The sequence below is a fragment of the Triturus cristatus genome, chromosome 6 (genome assembly GCF_964204655.1).
Source record: "Triturus cristatus chromosome 6, aTriCri1.1, whole genome shotgun sequence".
Classification (NCBI taxonomy): domain Eukaryota; kingdom Metazoa; phylum Chordata; class Amphibia; order Caudata; family Salamandridae; genus Triturus; species Triturus cristatus.
In genome coordinates this window covers 1,818,276,798-1,818,293,948 of record NC_140589.1, presented here as the reverse complement: position 1 = coordinate 1,818,293,948, position 17,151 = coordinate 1,818,276,798, and the positions used below count along the sequence as shown (strand labels likewise).

The 17,151-nt window shown below is 42.5% G+C and overlaps 1 protein-coding gene across 2 annotated transcripts in view; it reads right to left on the bottom strand.

Moving 5' to 3' along the window:
• Positions 1–17,151, bottom strand: part of LOC146822085 (fucolectin-like) — a 586,672-nt gene that overhangs the window by 443,555 nt on the left and 125,966 nt on the right. Inside the window, exon 3 of one of the 2 annotated variants that reach the window (XM_085613188.1) lies at positions 3,247–3,550. The exons of the other annotated variant lie outside the window; for it this stretch is intronic. Coding sequence (XP_085469314.1) covers positions 3,247–3,550 — 304 coding nt within the window. The remainder of the gene's footprint in view (positions 1–3,246; positions 3,551–17,151) is intronic. 2 annotated transcript variants of the gene reach the window in all.

The window sequence follows — 17,151 nt, the reverse complement described above, 5'->3', positions numbered from 1 at the left end:
AGCACTCTTGGAGTGCACCCACCCAGCCCCAATACACTAAAGCCTGTCTGGGAGGTGGTCACACCTCCTTGTGACAGGAAACCTATTGTCCAGCCGTCCCCTGCCGGAGTTTCGTCCAGCAGCAGGAGGGCAGACTCGTGTCTGTGGTTGGCAGCATCCATTTTGTGATGCCAGGGTCTGTGAAGCTGGTACCGGGTGTACTGGTGCAGTCATATTTCCCCCTCTAGCAGGGTGGAATTATACCTCCCACACCAGTTACTGGTGTGGAGGTATGATTCCAAGGTGTTTGACACCAAACACGACATGTTTCCATGCAGCCGTTTTAAAGTTAGCATTTACCGCGAGGTTATAATGCACTTAAGAGTATATGGTTGGCTGCATCACAAACAACCCAGGAATAAAGGTTCCGAAAGCTGCAGAGGGGCTCTGCTCATATATGGGCACCCTCTCACATAAAACACAGCACCCTGCCTTCAGGATTGATAAGGCCTGCCATAGGGGTGAGTAATACCTTTTATGTGCAGTAATTAGGATAGCTATAGTGAACCTATATCCAAGTAAGGGGAGCATGCACCACCTTACACAGATTCAAAATGTGGTGTCATTTTGAATGGTCTCTCAGGGGTGGCATAATACATGCTGCATCCCCTGATAGGCCTCTGGGGTATGTCCTATGTATATTGTATACCATATACTAGGGACTTATAAGGGTACCCCAGAATCCAATCTGCGGTGTACCTAAAGTGCATGCAAACAATTTAGAGGGAAAGCAGCTAGGCTGGGGTCCTGGATAGCAGGATCCCAGCCAGACTAAGTCGAAAACAGTGAAACATTAGCAAATAGTGGGGGTAACTATAAGAAGCAGATCCTACTCTCCTACAAAGGTCGTGTAACTACCTAGGCCTTTGTTGGGGTATATTGGGGTTCATAAAAGTGCCTTGAGCTTTGAGAGTGAAGCGGTGGGTCGGATGCCGGGTGCCTGGGTGTCTGTGTACCACCCGGCTCACTTGGATCAACTCTGCACTGCTGGTGCAGTCTGGCTAGCTGGCGTGTGACGTCAGATCCTGGAAGCAGCCTCCCGAGTAGCAAACTGGATTCTCCCTAGTAGTGACAGACTAGGAGCACACAGGAAGAAGAGAATAAAAAACCTGCAACTGCGATTTTGAGAAGGTGGATCAAGTTCTTATTGCAAAGGCCTTTGAAGTTGAGGGTCAAGTCTGTCTATTGACAATCCAAGTCGACCGGTAGTATGTCCTCTACAGTAGCTAAGTTGCATGGTGCTTCGATTTCCATGATTTGCCAGGCAGCTACATGGTCTGATTCAGCTAACTTTTTAAAACATTATAGGCTCTCAGAAGGAAATAATATTCATTGGATACATGGTTCTATCCCCTATGACGGAATAGGGGAGAGTTGAATTTCAGTTTTTTCTAAAAAATACTATTTCTGTTCAGCATGCACTGCCAGTTGTCTGTGTTGTGTTCACTTGCTAAAATTCATTTGCTATGAATTCATGATAGGGAGGGGAGACACGGTATTGCTTAAATTACATACCGGTAATGGCATTACTCTGAGTACTACTCTCTCTCTTTAATTCATATTACCTGTAAATATTTTAAGCATGAGGCTATCCCGCATTGCAAGTATTCCATATGTGACTATGATTATCTGCTCCCTGTGTCTCATGAAGATGTGCAAAGTCCTGGAGGTCCTGAGGAAGGGTCAAAGGAAAGTCCTAAGAGCAAACTAGCTGAAGGGGAGAAGCTCCAGCCTCCAAGACAACTTGAACTGGTCAGCAGCACTACTTGCAAGAGGACGTACATTTTATAGTTTGTTGTGCTTATCACACTGGTGAAGGATGATTATATTATAATATATTACTGGCACCCTGGGGAGAGGATATATTCTTGCTGTTTTGTAATGTGTGCTTCTCCTCTGCGGCAGGTCTGGAGAGCTGCAACCTGACAGGGTTTGAGTGGAAGTGCACACATGCTTTAGTGTCCATAGAGCGCATGTCCCACAATGCATGTGCTCCCAGGATATCCCGCTAGAAGCTGCAATAAGGCCAGGAAGCAACATAATGGGAGACATTATTTCATATCCATGGATGCCTTCCCTGTGAGCTACAACCTAAGACTCTGAGGTCTCTGCCCAGAATGTTGCCCTGAGCCCAACAACAGGGTGTGTGGTAGAGAACCGAAAACCTCAGGCGAGCAGTGAGAACTGCGGTGGGCAATGTGACAGCTTGGGGTCCTGACACTTCAGACGGGTGGTGTGGACTCAGGAATATAAAGGCCATCTTACACCAGTACAAGGAAATCAACACAGTAAGTGGTATATTTGGGCAGAAATCGAACTTTCAAAATATGAGTAAGTTCCTTCATTACATCAGGTGTAAGAACACACAATTCATAAGTGCTAAAGATGTACAACATACACCCTGAAGGGAGCTGCAGGAAGCAGTTCAGGTCACATCCAATTAGAGAGCATTGTACTCCATGATGCCCACTATGGCAGCTCTCTGTGCCTTTGGCACTATCTGGGCAAGGACAGCACAAACACAAGCCCACGTCAAGCGTCCGCTGTATGCGAAATCAGTGACCTCCATCATAAACTTCCTGCAACAATCAGCTAGTGACTATGAGGAGGGGAGTTGGAGCTTAATTTTGAAACAAGTTTGAGGCCTGAGTAGAGTTCCGCAAGGAAAAGAAGGACAAAGTAAGGAGCCAGTAGAGGTAAATAATTATGTACTAAAGTAAACTATGTAAAGTAAAAATAAAAAACGACTAAAACATTCCTCAGATCACAAGGAAATGAATAAAATGAGGAACTGGTGGAAGGAAATAACTAAAACAAACTGAAAGTAAATTGAGGTACTGTCCTTATGTCCAAATAAGTAACATTGATTGTGACAAAACAATTATTAAATTAAGGTCTTTAAAAGTAAGTTATAGCTCATAAACTTGTACACTCGCCTTGAAATATATCTTACACATGTGATCAGAGTGGAAATCATGTCACAGGATTGTACTTACTCTAACTTATTTTCCATAATATGCATTTAAATTATGTATTTAGTAAATTGAATGCTTGCACTCTTCATTTCAAGATGGGGGATCCATTACTCTGATCACATGTAGTACTGGAGATGTAAGTCTTGTAATACAATAAACGCCACAGCTGAACCGAAGAAACAACCTCTCATCTGTAAATGGCAAATAAAAGGGAACAAAGTTTTCACTGTACCTTGGATTGTTATTTCCATGGTTTGACAGGGAGTTTCCTACGAGAATTTCTGCTCCTCTCAGCCTTTCAGGAGCAGAATATCTGTTGGTGATGGAAATGGCATACATTTTGTATGGTTTCAGTAAATCCACCCTCCACCAGGGATTATATTCATAATTTGTATGGGAGCAGGATCCATCTGAAAAATCGGGATCCTGGTTTCCATCTATTGCGTTGATTGCATCTGACAGGAAACCTTCTTGAAAATATTTTCCAGCAAGAATAGTTGACTGAGTGGCTCGACCACCCAGGGCCACATTCTCACCTGAAAGTTAACAGAACATGAGTTGAGACCCAGCAGTAGTTGCTTCAATAGGACAATCTTCATTCCTGAAACATAATTATGCCATGACATAATTACTATTTATATCTTAGAACAGTAGATAAGCTTTGGAAAATCAGTGGTACTATGTTAAGGATATATTGCTATCATAAATGCAGTAAACAATCAACATTCAGGTTTAGGAGGTGACTGTAGCAAAGCATTTTGATAGAGGACACATTAAGGGTATTTTATAATTATATTGAGTTAGCATAATCATATCTATGCTGATATCCAGAATGCACCAACGTGACCATTCACAAAAAAACATTTACTTGTTTGTCCCACTTCAGTAACTTAGACACTGCACATTACCTTTACATGCCCCACCTGGGGCAAGTGGTCTCTACTGGTCTCACACTGAGCTCCATTCAAACTGGCCATGCTGTGGGACTGCTTCATTAGCAAAGCTATTCTACATGGATGTCATACCCTCAGCTGGGGCATTTTAAGGCCGGATTCTGAGGTTTTCACTTCCACTTTTTCAAGGATATATTCCTTCTTCCGCAATTGAGCCATCTATCCCTTCTTTAGTGGGGGCAGCACAGCCAGTGTTCATTGAAAGGTCAGGGATGTCACTGTACCTTCCATAACTTTGCATGGGCTTCATATACATCACAATGAATCCAGCTCCCTCAGCATGTCCACTCCCACATTGTAAACCAGGGAAATGTGCATTGTGCTCTTCTACTGCAGATGTCTGCAGGGTACTTTGCTCATCCTGATCTGTGCTAAAGAATATGTGAAGTCTTTATTAGGCGGAACCAACCCTAGGCCTGCTTGCCAATACTCTGCCTGCTATCAGTTGTGGGGAGAATTTTACACTCCTTTAAGGAAGGGCCTACAAAGCCTCTCGTTTGCTAAAATTGTTTTGCTGTATAGGGTGTATGTTTCTTGATGATTATGGAGTAGCAAGTAATGCGAAAGTTGAAAAATATGAAAAAACAGCAACACTTTGGTAAGAAAATATTTTAATGTCCATTGCCAATGATCTCAGTTATCCAGAGTGTATATTTTGTTTTCAGATACACACAATATGATTCCAAATACTTCTTTAGTGATATAGCCTGGTTTGATAGACTTATGTTTCCAATATAATTCTGATATCCTTCAGTACAATCGTTATTATAGAGTTTGTCAGCTTTTAAGGCTGATGTAGTCAACACGTGTTTCACCCCTTCCTTTTGGCCTGGAAGTCTGGGGTTTTCTGAAGGCTTGAGTTCAAGGAAATAACCAATAGTAGTTAATTTTAAAGATTTTTAAAACGCTAGTAATGGTGGCAAACTATTCTGAGTGTATAGTTCTTAAGTAATTGCACTACACTTGTGATTAAACATTAGTATGACTTATTTCCCAGGTGCTAAGTGATTATGTGCTGTTTGGTGATAAATAATGCAGGAATGCTTGATGTAATCACTTATATTACATCTTTTATTTATTTAAGCCTACATTGTGATAGTTTTCAATGAGTGAGCTTGCACTGGTATTTGCTATTGTCTAGAGTTATAAAAAATACCTTTAATAAATTCTTTGTTTGGTTTCTCATGGTCACTTCTGGCCATCAAACAATATTCGTAGTCCATACTCAGGTTTGCACCATCATGAAGTAATCATTAGTTTATGTAGCACACGTCACCATCATCTACTACTCCTCGGTACAGAACCATATTTGTTCCATGAACCACATTCCATATGCAAACATATCAACAAAAATGCCACACTGATATTATGATTTTGCCAATTTCACATGTAAACAACATAGTATTAAGGCTGATGACACTACACGCCTCCTCATTCCTTCTCCAAGTGATTTCATTATCTTCTTCCTGTTACTAAAGCTCCACCTAAAGACAGCATAATTGTGTTATACCTTCTGTCACCACAGGAGGTCCCTCAAAAGGCAGCAGAGTGGTGTAGTACTTCAGAGTATTCTTAGAGCGCTCTATGAAGTCAGGAGAAGGAATCAGTATTCCAGCACATTGCTAGAGGTGCCTCAGAAGTGGACAGACTGGTTACAGTGCCTCCATTTTTTACTAGAGGTGCCTCTGACGTCTACAGACAGACTGCAGTACTTTAAATCAATACTTTAGACCTCACTAAATTCAACAGAAATGGTGCCATAGCACCCTCTCCGGCCTGACAGTGCGTTCCATCTCTTCTGACCTGGAGGCCTTTCAACTTCCCCAGATGGTTTCCCAGCCTACCCATCTGGGGGGGCATATTTTGGATCCCCTGTTTACCAATCTGTTGGGGATTCAAATTACCTCTGTCTCTCCGGTGGAATGGACAGACCACTTTTTGGTGTCCATCCTCTGCCCGGTCTCGGCCACTCCTTCCATCTCTACGGCTAGAAGGGTCCAGAAGAGGGCTTGGAAAAAGCTTCGGCTAGAGGACTTTCATCGTCTTCTATTAGAGGAGCCGCTGGGTCCTTTGACGGATGTGGAAAGGGGGTATGACCTCTTCTGTTCATGGATAACTAGGGCCTTGGACTCTCTGATACCCATCGTTTCAACTAAAATCAATTCCAGAGAGTCGAGTCCCTGGTACGATGGCACTCTTCGGGCCCTAAAGGGTGCCTGTAGACGAGCAGAGAGGGCCTGGAGGAAAACCTATGGGGCTGATCTAAAAGCTGCATACGCCAAGTCCGTGAAGCTTTACCATCGAGCTATCTGCCGAGCCCGTGCGGCTTTTTATGCCATCGAATTCCGGAACAGTCCGAATCCGTCAAAAGCTATCTTTAAGGCCGTAAAAGATCTCACAGCGAAGCGGACTACCTCTACGACCGTGAGCTCCCTTTCCCATTGTGAATCCCTTGCATCTTACTTCTTGGGGAAGGTCCAAGCTATATATAGGACATTCCCTAGCATAGGGTTCACTGAGGAAAGTATAAATGGGATCCATCATCAGACTACACTGCTTGTTTTCCCCCCCCTTACCTTGGATGGTTTTGACAAACTTGCGCTGCAAGTCAAATCTGGGTCCCCATCCGATCCAGTAAGGCCTGCTCTCTTCCGAGATCAGGCTTTTATAGGGCGTACAGCCGTATGCTCCCTTGTCAACCTCTCCTTGGAAACGGGAACCGTTCCATCTAAGTGGAAACAAGCTGTGGTGTCCCCGATCATTAAAAAGCCCACCCTGGACCCTTCCAAGCCTGAGAGCTATCACCCCATCTCGTTGTTGCCCTGGCCAGCCAAAATCACGGAGGCCCACGTTAACCTGGCCCTGTCTGAACATCTGACTCGGACCAATGCCCTCGACCCCACACAAAACGGATTCCGTGCTGGGCACAGTACGGAAACTGCGCTACTTGTGATGGTGGAACACCTCCGGGCAAGGTTGGATGCTGGTCAAACGGCGGCGCTTATTTTGTTAGATCTTAGCGCCGCCTTTGATACGGTAGACCACAGCATCCTCCTGCGTCGGCTCGAGGAGACTGGCATTGGCGGTCAGGTGTTGCAATGGTTCCGCTCCTTTTTAGATGACCGCTCCTTCTGTGTTGCCATCCCTCCCTTCAAGTCCAACTACCAACCACTGGCCATGGGGGTTCCGCAAGGGTCCTCGCTGAGTCCCACGTTGTTTAATCTTTACGTGAGACCGCTGGCGGATGTCGCTAGGCAGTGGGGCCTTACTTTGGTCTCATATGCTGACGACACTCAGCTGGCGGTTACTCTCAGTGGGGATGCGGAGATTGAGGCCCCCAGGTTTCAGTCCGGACTGAAGGCGGTGGCTAGTTGGCTGACAGGCAACTACCTTCAGCTAAACGCCACTAAAACAGAGGTGATGGTCGTCGGGAAGGGAGTGGAGCTGTGGGGTGACCACTGGTGGCCCTCAGAGTTGGGACCTACTCCGATCCCGGTATCGGAAGTGAAAAATCTGGGGGTATGGCTGGATGCGGGCCTCTCCTTTGTAGGCCATACTAAAAGAACCGCGGCCTGTTGTTTCGGTCTCCTGAGGGGCTTGAGACCTGTTCTCAAGTTCTTTGACGCCCCGACCAGGCAGCTGGTGATCCAGGCTACTATTATCTCCCGCCTGGATTATGCCAGCTCTCTCCTGGCTGGGGCTAACCAGGCTGAACTAACCCGCTTACAACGGGTTCAGAATGCTGCGGCGAGGGCGATCGTTGGCTTGCCCAGATTTTGCTCAGTTACAGGTGTCCTTCGCTCCCTACACTGGCTTCCGGTTAGGAAGCGCATTCTCTTCAAGGTATTGTGCCTTGCTTTTAAAATCTTGCGAGGTACAGGCCCGGAAATCCTGTCGAGTTGTCTGTCTTTCTATGTCCCTGCCCGTAGCCTTCGCTCTCAGGGTCTGGCCCTTGCGGTGGTTCCCAGATTCAGGCTTAGCCGCATGGGAGGACGCTCGTTTAGGGTAATGGCTGCGTCAGCATGGAACTGCTTGCCTGTTGAAATCCGCTTGCTGGAGGACCTTCTGACTTTTCGGAGGGCCATAAAAACCTTTTTGTTTTAGCTGTCTCTTAGCATCTGTTTTTAGCCTGTGGTTGTGTTACGTGCTACCTTGTCTCTGCGCCAGGACGCTCCTTGGCTGGAGTATCTGTGCGCACAATAAATAGTCGTAACATAACATAACATAACATAACAGTTGTTACTGCAGGTCTCATGCTGGTCTACTGTAGTCTAGTTTCACCTTGTATCACATAGGTGATATAATTCTAGATGAAAAGTTGCAAAATATTTTAATGAAATGTTCTTTACGCTTTAGCAGCTGCAAACCACAGAAGATGGTGCAGAAGGCAAGGGCATGGAACTTGGATTCTCTTCTGTGAGGGCACTCGAGCAGCAGGTAAATGCTGTGGAAGGCCCAAGCATCAGCACATCATATGCAATGAATTGGTAAACTTTCCCCCAGCCAATCACAATACATTGCTCAGTCTTTGAGGCCCGACAACCAATGAACAATGAGACCTTTCCCAACATGTCCAAACCAATCGAAATTCACCTTGCATACCTACAGAATATTTCCTCCAAATGGATTGGTTTCGAGCAAATGAGCTCTCAATGGCTGGCTTGTGCATTTGCAGCAACTATAGGACAAGGGTCGGTCATTAATGAATCAAGATCTTTGAATCTAGTAACAATAAAAACTAGTGTGGACATTTTAGGCAGGTTGTTACCCATGTGAACAATGTGAAGCATTATTATAAACAGTAGAGGAACTTAAAGACTTAAAGAATCATCTAAATTAGCATGTAAACACTCTATAATACATTTTGGTTCCTATTTACAAAATAATATTTTCTCTTTTGTATGTTTATGTTCTTTTGTTGCACAAAAATGATTTTATTTAAAATAACATGTGATAAAAGACTTATATGGCATTTAAATTCATGTTTACATTTGTTTATCATGTGGGATGTGTGGCTTTTAGTGTGGTAAGTCTTCTTTTCAAATAGTTTTTTGTATCACCAATTAGTCTTTGCCTGGTGATGACAAGAACCTCATGCATTAAAGCTGAAGTACTTTCTCAAAAGTAGAATATTACACCCAATAGACAATAGCCACTACAGACAGCTTGCAGCCAGGGTCTCAGAAAGGTTTTGTCAGAAATTACTTAATTTCTGAAGGTAAGCGCTGACAGTGCCCAATCCACCTCGTTTCTGAACCACGCTCCATTGCGGTCAGCCATATTTTTCTACTTTGACCTGGTCTTATGCAACTATATGTCCGCAGTTGGAGCCTTGATCTTTTAGGCGCTACTTTTTACTAAAAACTTAAAAAATTCATAACTACATTTCTACTGACTGGATTTTTCTCATTTTTGGTAGCAAGTCATTTATTGAAATCTAATATATGTCTTTAAATTAGTTTAGGATTTTTCTTTTCTTTTGCTTTCACTTTATTATGGTTTGTGTGCTGCATAATTACTTTAATCATTGCCTTTAAGTTAAGCCTGACTGCTTTTTGTGCTAAGCTACCCAGGGTTAAGCACAGGTTAATTTAGTGACCTTTTGTGGTTCACCCTGCTAGGGATTTTGGCTGTTGCCTAACTGGGGCTCACACCACAGTCAACCAATAATCCATTTTCTCATGCCCACTAACCAGTACAGGTATGGGTTAATTTCCTAAATTGTTGTGTGGAAAAGTATTTTCATATGTTTGGTGTAACAAAGGACACCTCAACTATTGCCACATTCATTATTCCTCTCATATACTTGTGTCGCACCTAGATGTCTGGGATTCAGGAACCCAACATATAAAAACCTACACAATGTCAATAAAATATTAAGCAATATCCAGGTTTCTTCACAGAAAGATGTTTTGCTGATACAGAAGGGTCTGCCATGCTTGCTACAGAGAGGTTAATCTAACTGTACATTGGAAACGCCACAGCCTGCAAGACAGCTGTATCATATGTATAAGTTAGGTCAAAGCCATCCGTGGAACATATGTATGTATGTATGTATTTATATAATATTTTTACGGCATGGCCAAAGATAAGCTTCAAACCAGGAAGCTGGGTTGTGGACCATTAATGAACTGTGATGTAATCTTCTTTAAAGAGGTGAGACTTATGTCATGTTCTTTTACATGCATCCTGAGCCTCATTTTGGCCTTAATGGTTCTCTAACACTCTGTCTAATGATGTATATGTTATGAGTGTAGTAGAGTATCGTACAGTGTTGTAATATGATATATAGTGTAGTGGCATGGTGTATCACTTAGTGGACTGGAGCAATGAGTTATACAGGGGAATGGCATGTCGAACAGTAGAGTAGTGTGTCGTAGACTGTCATGGAGTTGAGTAGAGTGAAGTAGAGTGTCATAGAGTGGAGTATTGTCAAGTGGACTACCATAGAGTGCAGTGGAGGAGAGTGTCCTAGAGTGAAGTGCTGTGCCATATAATGGAATGGCGTATCGCAGAGAGAAGTTGAGTGGCATGTTGTTGAGTGTCATACAGTGTAGTACAGTGGCATAGAGTGGATGGACAAAGAGTGGAATAGTAGCATAGAGTGTAGTACAGTTTTGTAGAGTGGAGTTGCATACAGTGGAGTAGGATGTTGCACAGTGGAGTGGCGTAGAGCGAAGTATAGTACAGTGGCGTAGAGTGGGATACAATGCAGTAGAGTGAAGTATAGTGGAGTAGAGTAGAGTACACTGGAGTGGAGTAGTGTAGAGTTGAAAAAAGTGTCATAAAGTGGAGTGGCATGTCACAAACTATAGTGGCGTGGAGTTCAGTAGAGTAGAGTGGAGTAGCATACAGTTGAGTAAAGTGTCACTTAAATCAACTTTATTACGGCTCATTTGGACCATAAAAGTACACAATTCAAAACAGTATATATAGTTAAACACATTATAAATACTCATCCCAGTTCATAGCAATAAATCATACAACATCAGTTGTCAAAAGAAATGCCATGAAGCTCAGATAAAGCCAATGAAACAAAAAACTCAAGAGAAGTCCTAAAAGGAAGTGTAAATGTAAATCCGTATTTGTAAAGCGCGAACTACTCACCCTTATGGGTCTCAAAGCGCTGGGGGCAGTTGTGGAAATTAAGTGAGCTATTGGCCAGAGTCACATGGTGATGAGCTGAGTTGCCACCGGGGATCGAAAGGTGAACCCTGTGCTCCGAAGTCAGCTGCCCTGGCCGCTGCACCATACCTCTCCACTAGTACTGTGTTGTACAGTAGACTATAGTGGAGTGTCGTACAGTATTAGAAAATAACGTACACTACAGGGGAGTAGAGTGGCATATGGTCTAGTTAATGTTTGTAGAGTGAAGTTGTGTACAGTAGATTGTTGTAGAGTGTGGTACAGTGGATTGGCATACAGTGTTATAGAGTACACTGGCATTGAGTGGCATAGAGTGGAGTGGGGTACAGTGGAATAGAGTGGCATACTGTGTCAGAATAGAGTAGAGTAAAGTGGGATGCAGTGGCATATAAAAAGTTGCGTACAGTGTCATATAGTGGACTAGAGTATCATGGAGTAGAGTGGCGTGTTGTACAGTGGCATGCAGTATAGTACAGTGTTGTTCAGTGGAGTGAAGGGGTATAGATAGGAGTAAAGTATCAGAGAAGGGCATATAGTGTGGTAGAGTGTTGTAGACTGGAGTTGCATAGATTACAGTAGGGCGTGAAACAGTGGAGCTGCATAGAGTGAGTTAAATAGTAGCATAGAGTAAAGTAAAGTCTCGTACAGTGGAATAGAGTCAAGTGATTTGTGTCACATGGTGTGGAGTAAAGTACAATTGAGTGTTTTAGTGTGTCGTAGAGTAGAGTGGCATAAAGTTGGGTGTACTGGCATAGCGTAGGTAGTAAACTGTAGAGTGGATTGCTGTGTCCCATAAAAAGTGTTGTTTAGTGGAACAGAGTTTTATACATTGGAGTGTATGGGTTTATAGTGGAGTATAGAGTTGGACAGTGGAGTGTACGGGGATAGGGTTAAGTAGAATGTCATAGAGTGCCATGAAGTGTGGTAGACTTTTATAGAGTGGAGTGGAAGAGAGTGGAGGAGAGTGTCATACAATAGAGCCGCGTACAGTAAAGTGGCGTACACTGTAGTGGCATAGAGTGGATTACCATAACGTGGAGCAGCATACAGTGGAAAATCGTAGAGTGGAATAGTGTCAAAAATAGAGTGGCATAGAGTGGAATAGCATAGAGTGGAGTGGTGTACAGTGAAGTGGCGTAGAGTGGAGTAGGGTAAAGTGGATTAGCATAGAGTGGAGTGGCATACATTGAAGTAGCATAGCGTAGAATCGAAAAAGCTATTATAAATTGGAGTAGCGTCTCATAGAGTAGAGTGAAGTGCTGTGTTGTACAGTGTTTGAAACAGTTGTAGAGTGGAGTAGAGTGTTGTACAATAGAGTGTACGGACATAGACTCAAAATATGGACAGTGGACTGTACGGGGATAGAACGGAGTAGAGCCTAGTAGAGTGGCATGGGGAGTAGTAGAGTTTTGCAGAGTGGAGTTATATAGAGTGGAGAAGAGTACACTGGAGTGTCATAGAGTGGAGTAGCATATAGTGAAGTGGCATAAAGTTGAATGGCATAGAGTGGAGCAACGTAGACTGGAGTGCCGTACAGTAGAGTGGTGTAAAATGTAATAGCATTTAGTGTAGTAGCATACAGTGTAGTGGCGTAAAGTTTAATAGCGTATAGTGTAGTAGCGTAGAGTGGAGTAGCGTACAGTGAAGTGGCTTAGACTGGAGTGGTGGATTGTGGGGTAGGTTACAGTGTAATAGCACACAGTGGAGTGCTGTACAGTGGAGTATGGTAGGGTGGAATACTATAGAGTAGAGTGGCAAAGATTGAAGTTGCGTACAGTGTAATAGCGTAGAATGGAGTGGAGTACAGTGGAATAGCATAGAGTTTTATACAGTGGAGTGGGATAGAGTGGAATAGCATAGAGTAGAATACTATAGAGTGAAGTGGCATACAGTGGAGTGGTGTAGAATGGAGTAGTGTACAGTGGAGTCGGTAAGAGTAAAATAGCATATAAAGTAGACTGGAGTGACATCTAATTGACTAGCATAAAATGAAGTGGCTAAGGGTGCAGTGGTGTACACTGGAGAAGCATTGAATGGAGTAGCATACAGTCGAATAGTGTAGAGTGGAGTGTTGTACAGTAAAGTTGCACAGACTAGAATAGCATATAGTGGAGTAGCGTACAGTGCAGTGGTGTACAGTGAAGTGCTGTAGCCTGGAGTGGCGTACACTGGAATGGGGTAGAGCGTAATAGCATATGGTGGCGTTGCGCTGAAAAGAATAGCATAGATGGTAGTGGGATAGAATGCAGTGGCAGAGTGTAGAATAGCATAGAGTGGAGTGGCATACAGTGGAATAGCACACAGTGGAGTGCTGTACAGTGGAGTATGGTAGGGTGGAATACTATAGAGTAGAGTGGCAAAGATTGAAGTTGCGTACAGTGTAATAGCGTAGAATGGAGTGGAGTACAGTGGAATAGCATAGAGTGGAGTACAGTGGAGTGGTATAGAGTGGAATAGCATAGAGTAAAATACCATAGAGTGAAGTGGCATACAGCGGAGTGGTGTAGACTGGAGTAGTGTACAGTGGAGTCTGTAATAGTAAAATAGCATATAAAGTAGACTTGAGTGACATCTAATTGACTAGCATAGAATGAAGTGGCTAAGGGTGGAGTGGTGTGCACTGGAGTAGCGTAGAATGGAGTAGCATACAGTGGAATGTGTAGAGTGGAGTGTTGTACAGTAAAGTGGCACAGACTAGAATAGCATATAGTGGAGTAGCATACAGTGCAGTGGTGTACAGTGAAGTGCTGTAGCCTGGAGTGGCGTACACTGGAATGGGGTAGAGCGTAATAGCATATGGTGGAGTTGCGCTGAAAAGAATAGCATAGATGGTAGTGGGATAGAATGCAGTGGCAGAGAGTAGAATAGCATAGAGTGGAGTGGCATACAGTGGAATGACACAGAGTGTAATTCCATATATATTAGAGTAGCATATAGAGGAGTTGAGGCCATTGGAGTGGCGTAACCTGAAGAGGCGTAGAGTGGTGTTACAAACAGTGTAATAGAGCAGGGTGGAGTTGTGTAAAGTCTAATAGTGTAGAGTGAAGTGGTGCAGAGCCGGGGGATGTACAGTGAAGTGTCGTAGAGTGTACTAAAGTATAGTAGGGTAGCTTATAGTGGCGTGGCGTATTATGCAGTGGTGTAGACTGGAGTGGCGCACATTGGTGTGAGGTAAAGTGTAACAGTATAGAGTGGAGTAGCATATATTGGAATGGGGTGCAAACGAATTGCGGAAAATGAAGTGGCATATAGTGGAGTGCCATACACTGGAGTGATGTAGAATGGAGTAGCGTACAGTGGAGTGGCATTCAGTCCAAAAGCAAACAAAGAAGTGTTGTAGAGTGCAGTGGCATACAGTGGAATAAAGGAGAGTGGAACATTGTACAGCAGAATGGCATACAGTGTAATAGCGTATAGTGGAGTAGCGTCCAGTAGAGTTGCATACAGTGGAGTAAAGTAGACTGGAGTGGCGTACAGTGGTGTTGTGTACAGTGTAATAGTGTAGAGTGGCGTAGAGTGGAGTTTCATACAGTGGATGGACGTAGAGTGGAGTGGCGTACAGTGGAATAGCATATAGTGGAGTTGCTACAGCAGGGTGGCTTACGGATGTATGTGAAACTTAGCAGCAATGTAGGCTACGGCGTGCAGAGTAATGCAAGACAGCAAAGTGTGCTGCATCACGTTTCTCCAAATTTACCAATCAACGCAGGGCCACGCATGGTGGACTTGCACTCCTTTGTAGATCTGAATAAAGTATTGCATTGCCCATGCAACACCATGAGTGATGCAAGGGTACCAAAATACAGTAATACAGCTAGGCCTTAGTTATAGTTTGGGCCGGTATACTTCGCAGTATACAGTAGTATATGGCGGTGACAAGCCAGTATATAATTGAGTAATGGCTGTTTTTTGAGAATGAAAAAGCAGCCATATTGTTTTTATTACTCTTTGGCTGTGTTCAATGTTAGTGCCTTAGATCTAGGTAAGTAGTAGGTCCCTACCTATTACCACTTTATTTCCTACCTAATATTAAAGTGGCAATAGGTAGGAAAATGTATTCATATATTTTTTCTATATTTTTAAATAAGATTACGTCCATGTACCACAAATAACTGTGAAATTCCGCAAAAGTATTGCTGTGATAGATATCACTAAGTTTAAATGCCTCACAACAAAATACCTAACCTAATTACCTACAGTACCCAAAAAGCTTCATCTCTGCACAATAATGTATAATTCTAGTCTGCTGTTTTTGTGCTACATCAAATACAATAGTCTATGGAAAATGCATTGATGGAAAAACGCGTTTTGGCCCCCTTTTATCTTTGCATCACAAAAATGAATCACCACAAATATTTACATCATCTCAAACTGTAGAAAATGCTATAGGTCTGGAAAGTTTTGTGGTGATTCGTCAAACGAGTGGAACATTATTAGGGAGCTACTATCCAAGGATTTCCTATCCTTGTGAATACTAAGTATAACTACATAGTGGCAATCAGATTTAATGTGATTTCTTCCTCTTTATCTATTGTATTTGTTATGTATTTTGTTTATTGTTTTTCATAAACATTAGATCATAAATGTGTCTTTTAGTTGTTTGTGTATTAATTCTGAAACTTCACATATGCAGTCTAGTTTGTTTTTGGGGTTTCCTTGCTACCTTTAGTAGGATTGTGCTGCATATAAAGCCCATAGTAAATGAAAGGCAATCATTGTTATAAAAAATAAGATTTTTTTTCCTCGTGGCCATTTATCATGTCTTCCATATAGAAGCTTGTGTATCTCACTTCTTGGTCACTTTTCCATTTGGTGTACAGGAGTACGTAATGAAGATGTTTTTTGTTGGGAGAAGTTTTATTTTTTGTTCTGTATTTGTTTATAGGTTTCCATTAGCATGTGGCCATAATGGGTCTTTCAGTTGGTCATGTAGTATATTTGAAACTTAAATATGCAGTCTAGTTTATTCTTAGGGCTTCTTTGCTTCTTTTAATATGATTGTGCTACGTATGAAGGCCAAAGTAAGTGAAAGGCAATCTGTATTATTGTTATAAAAATTTAGATTATCCTTCTTTTCCTGGCGGCTAATTATCATGTCCTCCAAATAGTAGTTTGTGTGACTCACTGCTAGGGAAATTTTTCATTTTGTTGCACAAGTTTGCATAAGATAGATGTTTTTTGTTTGGCTTGGGCAATTTCTTTTTTTGTGGGCTAGAGGGCATGCAAAGAAATCCCAGTAGATTATGATGTATTTTATTTGTTGTGTATTTGTTTATAGGTTTCCATTAGCAAGTGACTATAAAGGGGCCTTTTAGTTGTTCATCTAGTAAATCTGAAAATTTACATATGCAGTTAGTTTATGTTTTTTGGCTTCCTTGCTACCTTTAGTAGAATTGTTCTACAAGATATCACTAAGTTGAAAAACATTATACCTTAAGAAATACGTATTGCACTTACCTGCGGTACCTGAAAGAATCATCTGTGCATTCTAATATCTAATGCTGCCAATTTTCAGCAAAATTGAACTGCCCATTTTCCCACAACACAAAATACATTAGTCTATGTAAAATACATTGGATGTTAAGCCTGTTTTTCTTTGCACCCCCTTGAACAAACACTGCGAAGCTTTCAGTTCTCTGATAATGAAACAAATTAAACAGGTCTGAAAATTTTTGCGGACATTCGCCAAACGGGTGCAAAGTTATTAAGGGGCAAAAATAAAAAAAAACTATTTTTGGTGACCCTAACTATAAATACCGCCGCTCTGTAATACTGTAATTGGAGGTAACACAATGGAAAAATGCACACATCACAATATACTATGGGTACACTTCATATATGACTTATTTGTCACATGGGGAGGATGTAAGGTAGAGGCAGTCCTCATTGTGGAGGAAATAAACAAAAATGATTGAGTTTGGCTTACACAAGTAAGATAATTCAGAGAGAGCTGGAATTTCTTGATGTACTAATAAAGGTAGATGCAAAGAAATTGGTGACAACACTGTGCAGTAAGCCCACAGTAGGCAACAGCATGT